General features: G+C 49.3%; 1 protein-coding gene across 1 annotated transcript; it reads left to right on the top strand.

Moving 5' to 3' along the window:
• The first annotated feature begins 7,349 nt into the window (after positions 1-7,349).
• On the top strand, positions 7,350-19,205 carry GALR1 (galanin receptor 1). The gene is made up of 3 exons (XM_007172763.1): positions 7,350-8,015; positions 12,225-12,290; positions 18,888-19,205. Exons 1-3 carry the CDS (start codon positions 7,350-7,352, stop codon positions 19,203-19,205), a joined length of 1,050 nt encoding a protein of 349 aa, XP_007172825.1.
• Positions 19,206-19,448: the final 243 nt, after the last annotated feature.

Below are 19,448 nucleotides of genomic sequence, written 5' to 3'. Positions count from 1 at the left end.
TTTAAGAGTGGGAAACGCGTGCCCTCGACACACAGAATCATGACTCACAGGTGCTTCGAGAAGAGACAGCAGAAGAAGTGAGTCGCCCCAACGGGAGAGTCAAAGACACCCCAGGAAGAGGGCCGCAGGGTGGCCGGGCGCCAGTGAGAAGTAAACGTTTCCCGGGTGTGACAAAAGGAGACGTGGCATTCAGATGGACGGAGCAGCACGAAGTGAGGCGAAGCCTCGTGGAGAAGCACAGCGTGCGGTGGGGGGAGAGTTAATGTGGCTGGAGCAGCGAGCCCCCGGGAGGGCAGGGAGAGCCGAGAAGGAGCCGCAGAGACGTCGGCTCCGCTGTGGAAGGGCCCCTGTGGCCACAGCGCCTGGTGCGAGACCGGCGAGGTCCGGACGCAGGACTGGCCGGACGGAACCCCTTCTCAGGAGGATACTCTCACGTTAAGCAGGATGGAGACCCAAGTTTGCACGCCCACCTTCATGTCCTCTTGAAAACCCAGGGTAGGGGCTTCCCTGGTGGTGCAGTGGTTGAGAGTCTGCCTGCCAATGCAGGGGACACGGGTTCGAGCCCTGGTCTGGGAAGATCCCACATGCTGCGGAGCAACTGGGCCCGTGAGCCACAACTACTGAGCCTGCGCGTCTGGAGCCTGTGCTCCGCAACAAGACAGGCCGCGATGGTGAGAGGCCCGCGCACCGCGATGAAGAGTGGCCCCCGCTCGCCGCAACTAGAGAAAGCCCTCGCACAGAAACGAAGACCCAACACAGCCAAAAATAAATAAATTTAAAAAAAAAAACAAAAAAACCCCAGGGTAATCATTCTGTCACTTGCTCACAAATCCCATCCCCCATGTGCTTCAGGGTGGTCCCTCACGACACAGGACCAACACAGTGACAGCCCATGGACGTAAACGTTGAATCCTAAGGTGCCCTGTACTAGGCGGACCTATAACAGGAAGTACCTGGATGTGGACCTGTTTTTTCAGATTTGTTTCTTCACGTTCCCAGGAAACTTTTCACATCTTTCTTTAAAGGTATTTTTCTAAATTCCTCTCCCCCCCCCCATATATTTATGATACAGCATTAAAGTTTACTTTAAAAAATCCTCCCGTCTGGGCTGTGCCGCCCTGGGTGAAAGTAATGGGGTCCCTGGCATCGCTGAAAGCTTTAGCTCTGGAAACCTTCCAGCCGCACACACGTGTTTCATGGACCAAAGCCTGAGGGAACTGGGTGGGACTCATTTCTGTAGCTGAGAGCAGCATAGACAGTCACAAGGTAAAGGCAGGTGGTGTGATCTTCCAACAGGGAGAGGAGGAGCCAAACCATCTGCCAGAAGAAAGGTCTAGAAAGCACTGGGCCAGCCTCAGCACCAAGAGGGAGGAAAGGGCTTCTCTGAGAACTTGTGCCCACGTCACCCGCCTCCCATGGGGTTTGAATTTACATACGTGTGTTCTGAGGCTTATCAAGCTGAGACATTAAGTTAAAAATCCCCGAGTTGATGGAGCCATGGGGGCAAATGGCAGAAGCAAAGGCAAATACTTTTGTAAGAAGGTCCTCCTTTTAATTCACATCTTGTAAAATTCCCACAGACGCATTCTGCCCAAGTAGAAATCGAAAGGACGATGCTACACAAGCAGCTGAGAAGAAGCCACAGGAACAGGTGCCCAGGAAACAGTGCACAGCAGCATTGGGCTGCAAGTGCTTCAGAATTTCCAGAACATAAAATCAGCACATTTAAGACACCTGAAGGAATCAGCGAGGTCATTAGAAACATGAGCAATGAGAAAGAAAAAATTAATAAAACTAGTCCTGGTGAACTTGAAAAAAAAAAAATCTATTACAGATCAAGAGAGAACAGTGAAATGGGGGCTGTAGAATTCAAGGAAAACCGACAAATTGGCCCAGAGTAAGGAATTAAAATTATGAAAAAGTGATTAAGAGGCACCGAGGCAGATACTGTAGCGCACAGGGAACCATATTCAACATCCTGTGATGAACCATAATGGAAAAGAATATGTGTATAACGGAATCACTTTGCTGTACAGCAGAAATTAACACAACATTGTAAATCAACTACACTTCAATAAAATTAAAAAAAAAAAGAAAAAGAGACACTGAGGCAGAGAGTGAAAAGGCCTCACTCGTGTCTCTCAGAATTCCAGGACGAGAATGCCAACAATGGGGAAAGTCAATATTTAAAGAGAGGACTTCCCCGGTGGCCCAGTGGTTAAGAAACCGCCTGCCAGTGCAGGGGACATGGATTCGATCCCTGGTCCAGGAAAATCCCACATGCCGCAGAGCAACTAAGCCCATGTGCCACAACTACTGAGCCTGAGTGCCACAACTACTGAAGCCCGCGTGCCTAGAGCCCGTGCTCTGCAAGAGAAGCCACCGCAATGAGAAGCCCGCTTACCACAACAAAGAGTAGCCCCTGCTCATCACAACTAGAGAAACCCGTGTGCAGCAACGAAGACCCAACGTAGCCAATATATATATATATTTAAAGAGATAATGGCTGAGAATTTTCCAAAATTGATGGAAAATATTAATCCTCAGCCTCAGAAGCTCAACAAACCTCAAGAAGGATGGAAAATGAAAACAATCAAATACAACGAAGTGAAATTATAAAACACCAAAGATAAAGAGAAGATACTAAAAATTGAGAAAACAGTCAAATTATCTACAAAGGAATGACGATAGCGTGGCCTGACTTCTCAAGAGCAAAAATAAAAGCTCTGGAAAGTTGAATAATGTCTTCAAGTCACTGAGAGCCAAGAGCTGTCCATCTGGTCGACCACCGGCTGATGGTTGAACTAACCACAGTTTTGGGAATAAATGAGCAATTTTTATGGTTGACCCCTACTAAAGGAAAATTTGAAATAAATTCTTTAAGAAGAAGGAAAATGATCTCCCTCAAAGGCCTAAGAAGCACACAGGAGGGTGGACACTGCGATTGGCAGGCAAGTGGATATGTGAGAGGAACACTGCTGTGTAATCCAGCCATAACGATGCCTGATTAGGGGGAAATTCAAAGAACTGAAATACTGGACAGCACAACCAGGGCTGAGGATGGCAAGGTGGGAGGAGAAAGGGTGACTGAGGTTAAAAGACACTCTAAGACTTTGTGTTGTTTATAGTGTTTGGTAATGGCAGCAATTAATTTTAAATTCTATCAATTATTAAGATACTGATCTCTCCCAGTAACTCAAGACTAACCTATCCCATGTCTAATAAACATCTAAAATTTAACAGATTTCCCCCACCTCTAAACCCTCTCCTTTCCCTCTGTCTTAATTCAGTAAATGGTGGTTCTTCCGTCCAGGCTGTCCGACTAAGGCCCTGCAAATCATCCTTTCTTTCTTTCTTTCCCACCTTAAATCCACCTGCCAACACATCTCGCTGACTCAACCTTTGAAATATCCCAAATCTGAACCCTTCTTGCCACTCTTGGTATTTTCCGTTGTCTAGATTAATGCAAACTTCTTTGCTGGTCTTCTTTCTCTTTCTTAGCTCTTCTGTGGTCTGTTCTAGAAAGCAGAGCAATCATTCTAAAATGCAGGGTGAAGTGCCCTAGTGGCTTTCCATCTGACTCAGAATAAATTCTGAGGCTCTTTCCTTGCTCTCCAAGGTCCAATAGCATCTGTTCCCGCTTTCTCCAGCTCATCTTTCCTGACATCACAATTTAGGAATCTCCCAGCTATTTCCACACCAGGAACTCAGGCCTCCTTGTCCTTCAAACATGCCAAGCATGTCCCTGCCTGGTTGCTTTCCCTCTCACTAGGATGCTCTACACTCAATATGCAAAAGGTGCTATGATCTAAATGACATATGTTCATATGTTGAAATCCTAAGTCCCAGCATGCCGGCATTAGGGGGTGAGGACCTTGGGAGGTGGTTAGGTTAGGAGGGTGGAGCCCCAGGAATGAGATGAGTGCCTTCATAAAAGAGACCCCGCAGAATTTCTCTGAACCTTCTCCACGTGGGGTCACAGCAAGAAGGTACCCACCTATGAACCAGGAAGCAGGCACCGACTCTGCGGGTGCCTGGATCTTGGGCTTCTAGCTTCCAGAACTGTGAAAAATAAGTTTCTGTTGCTTATAGGCCAGCTGGTCTATAGTATTTTGTTATAGCCTCCCAAACAGACTAAGACAAAAGGCTTTCCCCTTTACCTCCTTCAGGTTCCCGCTTTCCCTGACTGCCGTATAATTACACTCTCCAGTCACTGTATCCTATCCTGCCTTCTCCTCCTTCATAGTATTTATATGGCATATTATAGCTTTATTTATTTTTAATATCTTCTTTCCATAATAAAAGATAAGATCCATGAAATAAGGGACTTGGCTCTGTTCGTTGCTCTATTTTCAGAACCTAAAATAATTTCAGGCACATAACAGACAGTCAAGGGTAACTAGTAAAAGAATAAAAACAGACCACATTCCTTCCCCTTCCGAAAACAGGGAAGAAGCCACCTTCAAATGCAACCCTCAAGATGTCAAAAAAAAAAAGGGGGGGAAGAAGCATGGAAATAAAAAACAAATAGGAGGTATAAAATAAAATGTTAAAAATAAGTCCATACAGATTAGACTTATAATTTATTATAACAATACATGTAAGCAGACTAAACTCATCATTTAAAAAATTAGAGATTGTCAAGTTGGATTTTAAAGTAATTCAGTTATGTGCTGTATCCAAGAGATATCAGGAAATCACAGGACATAGGAAGATTGCAAAAGATAGAACCGGCCAGTGAAATGCAAAGAATGTTGGTATATCTACAGTAATAACAGACAAAGTACACCTTAAGGGAAGTATAATCCTAACCATATAATATTCAAATAAGGCAAAAACCCCACAGTATATTATTTAAGAACATATGCATATACCATAAACATATAAATAACTGACTGATAGAGGATGCATTTAGGTTACCTGGAGATGGGGGGGGGCAGTGGTGGAGGTTGTGATTGGGGAAATATATAAAAGTGGTTTCAACTCTACTGATAATTTCTTTTATTATTCTAAGCGGCATGGTGGGTACATGAGTATTTCATAGAGTTTTATCATATCTGTTCCATGTTGAAAATAGTTCATAATAATAAGAAAACTCTTCCCCAAATCTAATTACAAACAACTTTTAATAGCTACTTTATTTATTTATTTATTCATTTTTGGCTGTGTTGGGTCTTCGGTTCGTGCGAGGGCTTTCTCTAGTTACGGCAAGTGGGGGCCACTCCTCATCGCGGTGCGGGGACCGCTCTTCATCGCGGTGCGCGAGCCTTTTCACTATCGCGGCCCCTCCCGTTGCGGGGCACAGGCTCCAGACGCGCAGGCTCAGTAGTTGTGGCTCACGGGCCCAGCCGCTCCGCGGCATGTGGGATCCTCCCAGACCAGGGCTCGAACCCGTGTCCCCTGCATTAGCAGGCAGATTCTCAACCACTGCGCCACCAGGGAAGCCCTACAAACAACTTTTGATGCAACAGGCTGTCCAACACAGGGTACCCTGAAAGTGTAGGTCAGAGAGCCCCTTGGGAAGAAAAGCGACACGGAAGGGCAGGACAATTGAATGAGATTTCCAAGCATCCTCTTAGGGAAGGCAAGGGCGTTCTTGGGTCAGCCAGTTACTTAAACTCAATCTCATCCTCGGGAAATGTGTGTGGATATAACAAGGGAATTGTGAGTATTAAATGAAACAATGAATGCACGTAAAGTGCTTGGTACATAGTAGGTGTTCAGTGAACTGCATCAAGATCTTTCTGGAAATGAAGCAGAATAGAACTAGCAAGTTAGAGTCAAAGAGAAATTAGATACTAATTACTTCCCAGACTTCCCCAGGCAAAGTCAGCACCTGCCCGAGGGAACGCATCCCGTTCATCTTTGTATTCCCAGCGCCCTCAAGCACTGTGTCTGGCGCAGAATGGACACTCAGGCATCATATGGAGAATGCTGAAAGGTACCAGGATTCTTATGGACAAATCATATAAACACTGCAAATAAAGGAATCGATTTCACCTCTCTAGTTGTGAACCAGCAAGATTATAAACAAGGATAATGTTTACTAACACTGCTACTGTACACTTAAACATCTCTTTTTTTGGGGGGGCGCGGATCCACATTTTACAACAGTGGTATTAAACGTGTTCTTTTCACTTCACGAAAATTTCACGTCTTCTGTTTATGTCACTCAGATGAGTAACATAAGGCAAAACCGATCTAAAGTTGGACGATGTAAGCACGACACCTTCCCCTTTCATCTTATCCACATTTATCAAGAAAACTCAAACAGGCCACTAGTTTTTCTTTCCTGCTTATTTGCTCCCTAGCAGCGAGCAGGGAGGGGCGGTTGGGATTAGGGACTTTACAAAAACTCCAAGTTGCCTCAGGGCCAATCACCGACTTCTTGGGCTTTTTTCCTGGGGCAGGGAGGGCTCTCGCCGACCGCCCTCCCCGGCGGGCGAGGATGAACGGCGCTGACGGATACCGAGGCCTGCGCGCCGCCGCCTCCCCGCCCGGCGCGCACGGAGCGCGCTCAGCTTCCCTTGCCGGGGCCGGGGCCGGGGCTGCACGCGGCGTTTGTCGCCTTCGCTGGACGCAGGCAGGTCCGCGCCGCGCGGAGGAGAGCGCGCGCGGCCGATCGTGGCGAGGAGGTGGGCGGCGACCCATCCCATTGGGATTCGTCCGGTCTCTCCGCGCGGGGAGGCCCCCGGCGGGCGCGGATTTCCGCGGGGCTGAGTCCTGCCTACGTCTCAGTGGCGACGGAGTGGCCCCCGGCCAATGCCCGCAAAGGCGCAGAGCGCTCTCCCGTTTGACCAGAAACCGCGAGGGGAGAGAGGCGCCGGCCGGCTGGGAGGCGAGGGGAGCCCTCTCCACGAACCGCGCGGTCCGTGGCCGCGCGCCCGGCTGTGTCCCCGGAGCGCCGCGGGAAGGGAGCGGCTCAGAGCAACAGGTGCAGCCCGCAGCCACTCCCGGGACGTGCGAGACGACCTGCAGGGGCTCGGAGTCGGTAAGGCGCGGAGAGGGCTCTCTCCACCCCCAGGGCTGCACCGGCAGGTCCCTCCTCCCGGGTTCGGGCGGATCAGCGGGCGGTGGTGCCTGGACACGGGGAGCCCTGCGTTCTCCGGACAACCGCCCCGGTCCGGGAAGGTCCAGGTCCGGCTCCGGTCCGTGTCCTCTCTCGGGCGGCCCCGTCCAAAAAGACGGTGCCACTAGGCACGGGCGCCCGGGCGCGTGCCCGTCAGGGAGGCTCAGCCTCAGAAACTCGCGCTCTGCGTGCCAGGGGCTGGGTCCCCCGGCGCCCCGCCGCGCCTTCCCTCCCCGGCCAGCACCCTTCGCCGGCGCGACCCGGGCGCCCCCCGCGCGCCATGGAGCTGGCGGCCGGGAACCTCAGTGAGGGGAACGCGAGCGGGCCCGAGCCCCCCGCCCCGGAGCCCAGGCCTCTTTTCGGCATCGGCGTGGAGAACTTCATCACGCTGGTGGTGTTCGGCCTGATCTTCGCGCTCGGCGTGCTGGGCAACAGCCTGGTGATCACGGTGCTGGCACGCAGCAAGCCGGGGAAGCCGCGCAGCACCACTAACCTGTTCATCCTCAACCTGAGCATCGCCGACCTGGCCTACCTGCTCTTCTGCATCCCCTTCCAGGCCACGGTGTACGCCCTGCCCACCTGGGTGCTGGGCGCCTTCATCTGCAAGTTCGTCCACTACTTCTTCACCGTGTCCATGCTGGTCAGCATCTTCACGCTGGCCGCGATGTCGGTGGACCGCTACGTGGCCATCGTGCACTCGCGGCGCTCCTCCGCCCTGCGGGTGTCCCGCAACGCGCTGCTGGGTGTGGGCTTCATCTGGGCGCTGTCCATCGCCATGGCCTCGCCGGTGGCCTACCACCAGCGCCTCTTCCACCGGGACGTCAGCAACCAGACCTTCTGCTGGGAACAGTGGTCCAGCCAGCGCCACAAGAAGGCCTACGTGGTGTGCACCTTCGTCCTCGGCTACCTGCTGCCCCTCCTGCTCATCTGCTTCTGCTACGCCAAGGTGGGCGCGGGGCGGTCCGAGGGACCCCTCCCCGGGATCCGCAGCGGCCCCGCCCCTTTGCCCTCATTCCCCAGAGTTTTCTGCGGGGACCGCGCGGTGCCCCATTCCTGCTCCCCCGGCCTCGGCTTGGGCTCGTGGGTTTGACGTTGCGCGGAAGTTACTCGGAGTTTGGGCAACGCCAGGGAAAGTTTGCAGGTCCACTTCCCGGGCGTCCGTCCTCTCGCCCCGGCCCGGGGCCCTGAGGTTGTCCCGGCGGAAGGCGGCGTCAACGCCCACTTCTCAGTAGGTGAAAGCCGCGCCGCCCCTTCAGGCCGCGCGAGGACCACCCCACGTGGCCGCAGGGTCACGGCGAGCGCTCCATCCTCCTGAGCGCACGCCTTTGCCGGGGGGAGGGTCCGCGCCCCTCCGCAGCCCTCCGCAGGGCCCGATGGGGAGATTTCCCTGCCCGCGGGGTGCACGGGGTCGGGGGGCACGGGCGGGGACCGGCTCTGTGAAGCCGCTGCTTCTGGCGACAGAGCTTTGACTTTCGTCTTATACGCAAGTTGGCCGTTACAAATCCAAGTGGTTAGACAGTATTTCTTCACGGAGTCTTGAGGGAGTCTCCAGAGAACTTGGGATGGATGGGCTTCCAGCTGCTGTTTCCCCGTTTCAGTCCTTTTAGGAAGGGGTAAGGAATATGAAGTGACTCAGGTGGCAGGTCAAAAGCCCTACCGCTGAGAGACACACTGTTGACACACCTCTGGTCCCCTACCCTGGCACCTCCTTATTGGGAAAATGGCTGTTACCTTGCCGGTGCAAGCCTCCCCCTCGTAGCTCAGCACAATCACCTGCTCTTTCATTAATAACACATGAGTCTGAAGATTTTATACTGATCTGAAAGTCTTGTTTATACTGGAGTAAAAGTATATGCTGGACAGTCATGAGACGTGATTCACGGGGTGAGCTCTGCTCTCCCTGACACACCCTCCCCAGACCCATCACCATGGGAAAAATACTGCTGTAACCACATTCTGAAATTTCCACAATTCTATCTTCATCTGTGTCTTCGTATCTCTCATTCTATTTCTCATAAGGCCGGGACTCTAGGACTCTGAATAATCAGATGAGGTAGAACAGCAGTCATTTCTTATATTCAATTCATAGAGTTTTTTTGTGTTTTTTTTCCCCCAGCAGAAATCTTGACTATAAGCTACCTGGTTTTGTTTGTCCCCTCCCCCCATGTCATCTGTGTTGAGTTATGTCTGTTTTGAATGGTAATATTTCTGGATGTGATCTGAAAGAATGTCCTGCATCAAAGGGTTATATATAAAGAGATGCGGTAAAGACGGGGAAATTGGGAGATCACTGCAGCTTAGCTCTTCGGTAAATGGCTGTTTTATTCATTTCATCTTCTGCAAATGCAAATCAAAGCTTGGTTTGCACAGCCCAGTGGTCTCCAGTGTGCGCTATCTCACTTAATCTGCAGGCGACCCAGTGGGTTGGAGCCATTGTGCATATTTTATTGATAAGGAAAGAGGGTTCTGGAGGAGTGAAGCAGCTGACCCAGATTATGAAGCTGGTAAAGGGTTCAGGGAGGATTTCAGTGCAGGAATTCCCAGTCCCCCAAGAGAGGGGCAATTGCTGAGGGCCTGTAGGGCATGGACCTTGGGACTAGAGGATTCTTACAATATTTGCTTCTTCATTCATCCTGACATGGATTAGACTTGAAGCATATTCTTCCTTCATTTCCCGAAAGTCTTTGGGGAACATAATTCAGGTCTTCTTAATGGAAACAACAAGGTAAATGTCTAGGAATAAATTAGGTTACATTTCTGTCATTTGAGAATTTATACAAGTCACACATAGGGCAAAATTTAAAATTTTTCAAAAATTCAAAAAATACATGATCATTGGGATACTTTTTATATGGAAATAGTTTGCTTTTAAGCATAACTGGAAATTTCTTTGGAATTCAAGGTAATATTTGCATATTCATTCCAGGGCTTGAAAAAGTGGGAGTAATGACCTCCAGTTGCTTTCCTTTGGTTCAGTCATTAAGTGTCTGCTATGCACTGAAGGATTTTGCTCCTTAAATGTTACATTCAGGACTGATTATTTCCCCAAGGCCCAGGTCTGCTTGCCACTGTGAAAAGTCACAAAGATCAAAAGACATCTAAGATCACAAGTTTCTGTAAACTAAACAAAGGAATTGCATTCCAGACTGGACTTCTGCACTTACGAGTATTTAGTGGAAGGTCCTTTGCAACTGACACTCCTTGGGAAACACAGAATGCATGGACTGGGGGGTGACTCCGGGCCTCCCTCTGCTGCCCTGGAGCTGCTCTTGTCCAGCGCTGGTACCTTACTCTCTTCCCTCAGAGGGCATGCTTGTCCTGGACCCTCCTTGGCCCGACATGAAGATGACCTCGGGGCCTGCCCACCCGCCAAGTTCCCCCACATCCCCAGAGACATCCGACGCCCAGGATGACCTTGGCTCAGGTTTGAGTGTGGGGTTTCCTGCACATACTCCTACATGTACAGAATGACGGAGAAATGCCACCATGCCATGGTCATCATCTTCCAAAGAAATGTAATCATAGCCCATCGTGCGACCCACGTTTTTCTCCTTTGGTGACAAGTCCTTCATTGGGTTGCATCACAGTTTATCAATGAGGGTTCATAGTGTGGGCTCTCGAAGCGAAATAGAGCAAAGAGAAACATACTTGGGTGTTTTCTCCATTGACCACTCAGCAACATTCCTTAGGCGTTTTGCAGTTACCGAGACGTGATCCCCCCGAGTTTGTGGAAGGAATGAGTAACCCCCGGGGTAGTGTTATGAGGCAGGTAACATTTGACTTTTCCGTAGGGAGTCCTCTCCAGGTGGCCCTCTCTTGATTTTGTTTTACTGCGTCTCCTCTTGTCCCTTGCTTTCGGTGACCAGTGTCCTCCTGTGGTCTTCTGGGAAGGCTGTCCCCAGAGAATCTTGCCAGGCCGGTCATCTCCAGGCAGGGTCCTGTCCAGCCCTTTCCTTCCCCTTGAAAGTTCTCCTCATTTGTTCCTGCCAAAGCCTCTCTTCTATCTTTGCCCTAGATTTGATTTTTTATACCCCAGTTTCTGTTGGCAGGACAGTAAACTAACCCATTGTTAGAGTGTTGAGAGTGATCCCAAATGTCCCTGTAGCAGGTGAAAGGCTTGTCTTGTAGATACGCTAAGCCCCTGTAGGAGGTGAGGAGTATCTCAGCAGAGCTGGGAATTTGGAGTCGGAAATTCACGCCCCCCATGATGGCTGCTTGACCTGCATAGGAATCCCGAGGGGGTGAATAAGTCCCGTGGCTTCACAATCAGGGAAGGGCCCTCCAGAAGGGCTGCATGCAGCCGAACGGAGCAGGCTTTCACAATAAGTCCAGTTCCGTTAAATTACCTCCGTGCTGCGGTGCTTCAGGGGGACAGAGAGGTGGCTGGGACACTGCTTCCAGTTTTTGCAGAGACTCACTGAGTAACGGATGGACAGTCTAAAGCCCTTAGTCACCCAGAGCTAATTTTCCTTAGATTTTTCACTCAGATGGGACATAAGAAAGAACTCAACACCAGTGTGGCATATGTACAGCCGTCTTGGCCCTGTTGTATAGCTTATGTTGTAAATTCTTACATAGAACCAAAGTGACTCACATCATTTCTCCTGAGCATTACACTGGCGAGAGAAGACAAAGCTAGTTTCTCTAAGGAAGGAAACCAGTGTCTCCCTGGAAGCCTTCCTGATGGGACATTAATTGTAGAACCTTGCTGAATGGTCTGCCGGTCATCAGTGATGCTGGAGGGCAGTCTGTAGTTTCTCCATGTATCTAGGACTTAACACACGGCAGGGACCTGGGGATTGTTAAAATGTAGAGTCTTGGGGGAAACCAAGGTGGAAGCGAGACCAACAAGGATGCGCATGTGGGTAGCGGTGTGGCTGTTTCTGGACGAAACCGCCGAGCTCCCTGCACCAGAACTCTCTGCCAGCAGGTGCTCCGGCTGCAGAGGGCACCTGGGCGCCCCTCAGGGTTAGAGGAACAGGTGTCCCTGGCAATTCTCAGTCATCGTTACTCCACCACCTCATGTGAATTTCAGCTTGAATGACCTTGTAAATGATGGTGGTCCCATTCCAGAACGTCAAGAAGTGTCGATGCAAAACGGACAGTGATTTGTGGGGTCTGAGACAAACCGATTTTATTAGTCTGTGTTTTTCAGGTCCTTAATCATTTGCATAAAAAGTTGAAGAACGTGTCAAAGAAGTCAGAGGCATCGAAGAAAAAGGTAATATTCATGGGTTTACAGCCTATGCGCCATTTCTAGAGCTCAGTTTACGTATACTCTTAGCTCTGCTTGCATCCACCCAGTGCCTGTGACATTTTGGTTCCTGGGTACAGAGACTTGAAATGAGCCTCTTACCATTAGGCAGAGGGTAGAAATGGGAAGTCAGCTGTTCAGGGTGGCCAGGTGATCGTGCTGCACGAAAACGTGGATGCAAGTCTCGGGAGGGGAGGAAAGGTGTATTTTCTGGATTCTGAGCCTCTTGAGAAGGTATGTTCTAGGTTGGTTGGGACAGTGTGTCGAGTGGCTGGATCCATACTTTGCATGAAAGTACAGTCATTTTATTGTGTATTTACCACCTCTGATGTGATTCCAGAAGGCCCTGTCTTAATAATCTTTCGAGAGAGTGTTGTTACAGTCTCTCCCTGAAGCCTCAGAAGCAGACACACTGTTCTTCTCTCTTCCTCCCAGACTTGTGCTGACTTTGGCCCCGAGGGGAGAGAACTAAAGATGGGAGGGGCCTCAGGGGAATTCAGCCCATTTTTAATCGTCTTTCTCATCCCGTGAATTCTGAATTCCAGAAACTTCTCCTGAAGAGTATTACAGCATCTAACATCCTGCAGTTTATCACGCTTCACATTTTGAGGAAAAACTATTTTACAAATCAGGATTAATTTACCTCTTATTCAGATAATATCTATATCATCTCTGATTTTTAGAAAGTAGAATGAAAGTTGATGAGATTATTAGACCATATGATTAGGGAGGAGGAGATTATAACCAGACATCTTTACACGCAAATATTACTCATAACATCTTAAAATACCTTGTTTTTCCTTCTAAATATTTATTATGATCAAGGACACATAATTTGCAGAAATTATAGTTTAATCATATTTGCTTTAAAAACTTCTGCATAAATAAAGTACAGCTCTTCCTGACTTTTCCTTGTTTATAAACAATACTGTGGCTAAAAACACACCTGTTCTCGGAGTCCGTGAAAAGAAATGGCAGACAGTTGGTTAAAAAGCACAAAATTTAGCTTGTATTTGAAGAGGTTAACACCCTTGGGGAGGGAGGGGGCTTGCTGAACTTCCTCAGAGGTTATGCCCTTGGAACGTGGTACCTGCTTATGATTGATGCCAAAGATTTTCTGCCTCTTGACAGGAAGGAAATGAAACTTTTCTTTAGCATTGGCTGGATCTTATTTGCATGCTACAGTTAGTTTTAGTCTCTATACTTGAAAACTGTTGGAGAGAAATTGTGGAGGTTCCAGAGGAGAAAAAGTGATTAAAAGAATGAAAATAGATCTTGGAAGAAATGATTAGAAAAGCTTCTGTTTTACAGTAAAAAGATCTAAAGATTAGTGATTAGTTTAACATTTACATCGTTTGGTTTTATGTGTATACGTGTGTGTATGGGTGTGTGTGTGTGTGTACATATATATGTGTGGGTATATATTATATACGTATGTGTAAATGTAATTCTTACCATGGGAGAAGTTCTCAGCATTTGGAGGAGGGAAGCTTTTCTCTTCCATGCTCACGACCTCTGACCCTTAATAACCACTGAACAGATGGCAGATCTCTTTTGATATATTTAATTGCCTCTTTGTTTGCACAGAACAAATAGAGTGTGGTGCTGGGGCGTGTGTGTGTGTGTGTGTGTGTGTGTGTGTGTGTGTGTGTGTGCACCTGTGTCTAGGCAAGGGATAGCACACAGGTGCAGGGGTGGGGTAGGAAGAGGGAATGGGAGAGAGAGAGGAGAAGGAGGACAGGGAGATGGGAGACCCAGGAAGAAGAGCGGAGGGTCCAGGACGGAAAGCCAGCTTGACTGTCAGCCCTGAAGGCGGAGACTGGACTGGCTCATGGTGACACTGCCCCGGGTCTTCGCACAGAAGAGCGTTCCTGGCGTGTATACATGTTCAGCTGCTGGCGGATGACGGGGTGATGTGATAAGATTTTGATAGTTCATTCATTTCAGCTGTGCCCATTTCCAGCTCCCGTCTCAGTGGCTGAGTTGGGTGCCTTCCTCTGTGCTGTATCCACCCACATAGGGACCCCTTAGTGTTAAGGCTGGTAGCGCTCACGGGGCAGAGAGTTAGGTCTTTCATCACAAACGTGCCAAACAGTTATCCTGCATGTTTGGAGGGAAATACAAATGAAGAGTGTGATTTCCGTTGCCAAAATAGTAGTAATCATAGTACAGAGCCCTGTGTTTGATTAATGCCAGGCTCTGCTGGACATAAAGAAACGTTTTCTGGCACAAAGCTGATTAGATACTAAAATGAGATTCTTAAACAATTTCCAGAAGACTTCCCAGTGGGATAGACCTCCCCACTGGATGGTTTCTTCTAATAAGGAAGTAGATGCGAGGCCCTTTTTGTACCTTCTCAACCACGAGGTTCTTTCAACAGCTGGTCTTTTTTTCCCCTTCTGGCTTGAAGTAATTCAGCAAGCTTTTTGGCTGTCATTTATACAATTTACAAAATGTTTTTCATCACTCTCATCTTTTAGTCACTTTTTTCTTCTTTGCCAAGTTCCATTAGACGGATTATGAATAAAATTCTTTGAAGAAAAAAAAACAGATGTCTCAGATGGCTTGAAAAGGAGCATCTCAGAGGAGGAGGAAAAATTAGTATTTTCCAGATACTTTCAGAGTGAGGAGTAAAAAGAAGGCAGGCTAATAAAGCGCCCAACCTCAAGTATAGGAATTAGTATAGAGATTTAGCACATGACCTTAAATGATGACTTCTTCTCTATCAAACGATGATATGGTGCTTCTGTACTCTGCACGGACACATGGGGAAAGTAGGAGGTGCATCGGGTGCACATCCATCTGTGATGGAGGCCAGTGATACTGTAAGAAATGAAAACAGCCTCATTCCCCACAGAGGGGACTTGTCTCCTCACCTGCTGACATTTCAAAGGAGAAGAGAGGAAGCAGCTTTTGCGAATCTCTCCGAGGAGACGTGTGGGTCCGCCTAGGCGCTATCAACATTGAGGAAATACTTCAGCCTTTCACTTGGGTTGGATGAGATGATTTGCTTTTGTTGTGGCTTTTGTGGAATTCTTCACCGGTTCTTTGAACACCCGATTGAGATGTTTAGAAAGGCAGGTTCCTGGGCAGCTACCTAATCCCCGTGACCTATGGAAGCAGAGCCATCGGGCACGAGGCCTAGATACCAGAGTTTTCGCAAAGCTCTGCCCTGCATGATGATGGCTCGCTGATCTGCTGGAAAGCCGGGTTTGTGGTTGTTAGTACAACGCCTTATTTTGACCGGGTCTTGACCTGGAGCTGGCGTATTCCAGGCGCCTGCTTTCTGAGTCGGGTGTTGGAAGCAGTGGTGGCTGCAGGCCCCGTTCTGCAGTGTGGACTTCCTTCCTGCATTCCCTCCCATGTCTTCCCAGTTCCCTGGACCCAGAGGCATCTGCAGCAAGCCTCTGCTGCAAAGGAGACAGAGGAAGAAGCCATGTACCGCCTCTGCCTACACGCAGGGATGTGCTCGCCTAACGGGACGCCGTGGCCGTGTGGACGCCTGCGGGGCTGCGGGGCTGAGCGCCAGGGCCCGTGTGCAGGGCGCCCACCTCTCTGACGGGCTGAATGCCTGTGAAACAGGCAGAAAATAAATAGTGAACCCTTGCTGACACTAAGCTGGCAGCACAAACATTCTATTAAACTCTTTTGGGAACAGGCTTCGATAGATGATAGAGTTTATATAAGTACCGATTGAGTATTCTTTCCTGATTTATATTGTAATTGGAATCCGATCACATTTCAAAGCTACAGGTAGACCAAGAAAAAGAACCTCGTTCGTGGTTCTGAAAAGACCAGTGGAACTGCTAAAAATAAAAGGTAGATTTTGAATGGACTTGCGTAAACAGACAGTAACAAACACCCCATAGAAAACATACCATACTGCCCATTGCCCTACAATGATGCAAAGATACAATATGGCTCTTATCAATAAGCTGCCGGGGTATATTTCTGCCCTAAGCTTGGTACTTAGTAAGAACTTCCTAAAAGGAGCAATGAAACAGAATATCCAGAGAGTATTTTGTGAAGCACAGAGATCTTCTTATTGTCTTAGAAAGAACAGATGATGTGTTCTGTTCTATTTGTAGGTGTAATTACGTCTAGATGGTTTTTATTAAATCATCTGGGAATGTATCCCACACACTAATGGATAAACAGATTGATAGCAGACAGTCCCTTAATATATGTGAGCAGATTGCTTGTTTGCTTTGTGTGTCATGTGGTCGGTGGCTTCAATCGGTATACCTGCCACCCTATAAAAACCTGTCATCAGGTTTGTACCTGAGTTGTTTGAAGTGTTGAAATGGACCAGGCCCAGTCAGGGAATCATCAGGTTGGGTCACCCTCTTCACAGGCCAGGACAGTGAAGCCCAGGGAGGTGACATCATTTTTCACAGGTCGTTAACCCGTTTATGGCTGATGTCGGTCCTCGGCTTTTGCACGATCCGTGCACCTTCTGATGGTGAGCTTGGCTCTCATCTCCAGCCCCCCCGACCACCGCGTTTGCTTTGACCTCGACCTGCGGTCTGAGCATCTCCTCTCCCGTTTCTGCCCGGGTTTCCCGGCTTCCAGCCCGTCTCTTGGACAGACATCTTCTCCGAGTCAGTCTGCTACCTCGTGTCCCTCCTGGAGGAGTCTTAGTCCTTACGTTCGGGACGTTGTTGTCCTTAACAGCAGGATTCTAGTTCATGGGAAGTAATAGGAAAGTCATTTTGTCATGTGGGAACGTTCCTGTGGGGCCGGGGTCTGAGCTTCTCCCGGGGAAGAACGTGTGGGTCCCCAGTGGTTTCCTAGTTGTGGAATCACTTTGCTCCACCCTGCGAGGCTGTAGGAGAACGAAGCCTCCTTCCTTCTTCTCTCTCCTTCCCCTCAACCTCCCCCCACACACACTCGTGGACCCCAGTCGAGATCCCAGTCTCTGTAGAGGGGAAGGTGGACAGGGGACCACCAGCTAGGGCTTACAGTCGATTTAGGGCCGTGGCTGGGAGGGGATGAGGGGCACCCACGCTCTCCTGCTCTGGGAGGCGTCCTGACGACCAGGGCTTCAGGTGGTCACGTTTCCGCTCTGCATGTTCAACGCGGTCTTTTAGAGCATCACAGCCTGGGCTTGATCTGAGGAGGAAGAGAGGCTACTGGATTCCCAACCTCAGGGGAGAGACTGAAAGCATCTCTCTCTCTCGTCCTTAATATTCCTTTCACCTTCGAGGAGCAAACGCCCTAGAAGAGAATGGAGGGGGATGGGCGCTGGAGCAGGGCAGGGAGTTGGCAAACGCCCCCCCTGTGATTCAGTTACAGGACTGAGCCCACAGACCTGCCCTAAGGCTCCGCGGTCCGGACAGCCCTGGGTGCTCAGACACAGGGCTGCGGCTGCCGTTACCGGGTAGATCTTGTGGGATGTTCTCTCCCTGAGCGCCAGCTGTTCAGAGCACGGATCACATAGACCGGCCTCCAGCTGTAACTCTGCATCCCGCCGGGGGGCGCCAGGCACTGTCCTAGCCAGGCTAGGTCTCAGTTTCCTCATCTACACCGCGGATCATGATGTGGTCTGCCCGGACTGGTGGCAGCGAGTGAAGAACGCACAGCCAGCCGTCAGCCGAGGTCGCCTCTCGGTGCCCCCCACCCAGCCCTGGTTCTGCCGTCAGGTGGTTGAGCCCAGCTTACAACCTTTTAAGGAAGAAACCAGCTGATGGCTTTCTATTTTATAGTTTAAAAAATGTTAATAGCCCACCGTCTTTTGTTCGAATCCCTAGAGATGGAGTTTTCAGTTAGTTGCACGGTTAGCTTTTCAACGTGTCCTGATTTGGTGGTGATGGAACACAGGAAAAGTGTCCCAAGACTTAATCCCAGCCCTTTAGGTTTCAGCCCATGGCGGGCACTCAGAACAGATGCAGTGGGGAAACGGGGGCGCACGCGCGGCGCACAGGAGGGAAGGCTCCTCTCGTGCCGAGGTTATTGCTCGGGGAAGGTCTTCTCCATCATCTGCTCGGCAGAAATCTCAAAGGACGCGTGTGGACCCTGCCTCTGATTTCTAGGTGTTTCAGATTTAGGAGCGGCAGGGAAAGGTTGAGACACGAGCAAACAGGGAGACAGGCCCTGAAATGGCTCTCTGGACCCACTGCATGTGTTGGAGTCTCTAAGTGTGTCCAAGTTCAGCAAGGTGAACTAAACATCTCTTCTTGTCTGTTGAGGCAGCTCTTGGGAGCAGCGTTCGTGAGCTCAGCCGAGCTGCCTCCCTGGGCTCAGTCCCACTGTGTGCCGTGCAGCGGGGTGTAAAGCTACCGTGTTCAATCTGTGTGTTCCTGTTGCCATGGCTCAAAGCACGCTTCCTGGTATCCACTTGCGTTTCACATACCTGCTAGGATTATTCCCTATGGAGGGTCAAGACCGGTCCCGGGGAAGTTTTGAACAAAACTGCTGCACGAAGTGAAGGTTAACACCTAAGGCAGATTTAGTACTTACTTGATCCTGTGAAAATACACAGAAAATTCTCGCAGGGCGTGCTGTAAAATGCTGGGTTCCTTTCCTGCTGTAATCGATGCATTGCCTTTCTTTTCCTTCTCCTAGACCGCGCAGACGGTGCTGGTGGTGGTCGTGGTTTTCGGGGTCTCCTGGCTGCCACACCACGTCATCCACCTCTGGGCTGAGTTTGGGGTCTTCCCACTGACACCCACCTCCTTCCTCTTCCGGATCACCGCCCACTGCCTGGCGTACAGTAATTCCTCCGTGAATCCCATCATTTACGCGTTTCTCTCTGAAAATTTCAGGAAGGCTTATAAGCAGGTGTTCAAGTGCCACGTTCGCAATAAGTCACCTCTTAATGACACTAAAGAAAATAAAAGTCGAATAGACACCCCACCATCAACCAATTGCACTCACGTGTGAAAAAAGATCAGCGTGTTCTTCGTGCGGCGTTTTCATACTTGTGGACTAGACACATAAAAAAATACAATGAGGTGTTAAGCAAGGCAGCAACTCGTTACCTTAACAACAATTCATATTGTATGAGTTAAATTCCACTTGTGTTTAAAAAGTACTTTGATCTACCTGGAAAATCCCTAGGTCTAGTGAAGATTATTTCTAAATTTTATTTTATTTCTAAATTCTACTCCATAAGCAAAAGAGAAT

Source organism: Balaenoptera acutorostrata, chromosome 13 (assembly GCF_949987535.1).
Source record: "Balaenoptera acutorostrata chromosome 13, mBalAcu1.1, whole genome shotgun sequence".
Taxonomy (NCBI): Eukaryota; Metazoa; Chordata; class Mammalia; order Artiodactyla; family Balaenopteridae; genus Balaenoptera; species Balaenoptera acutorostrata.
This window is presented reverse-complemented; position numbering and strand designations above follow the sequence as displayed.

Coding starts and splice junctions, on each gene's coding strand:
- GALR1 (XM_007172763.1), top strand. CDS start 7,350: ATGGAGCTGGCGGCCGGGAACCTCAGTGAGGGGAACGCGAGCGGGCCC. Junction 8,016..12,224: donor TCTGCTTCTGCTACGCCAAG/GTGGGCGCGGGG, acceptor TGTGTTTTTCAG/GTCCTTAATCATTTGCATAA. Junction 12,291..18,887: donor CAGAGGCATCGAAGAAAAAG/GTAATATTCATG, acceptor TCCTTCTCCTAG/ACCGCGCAGACGGTGCTGGT.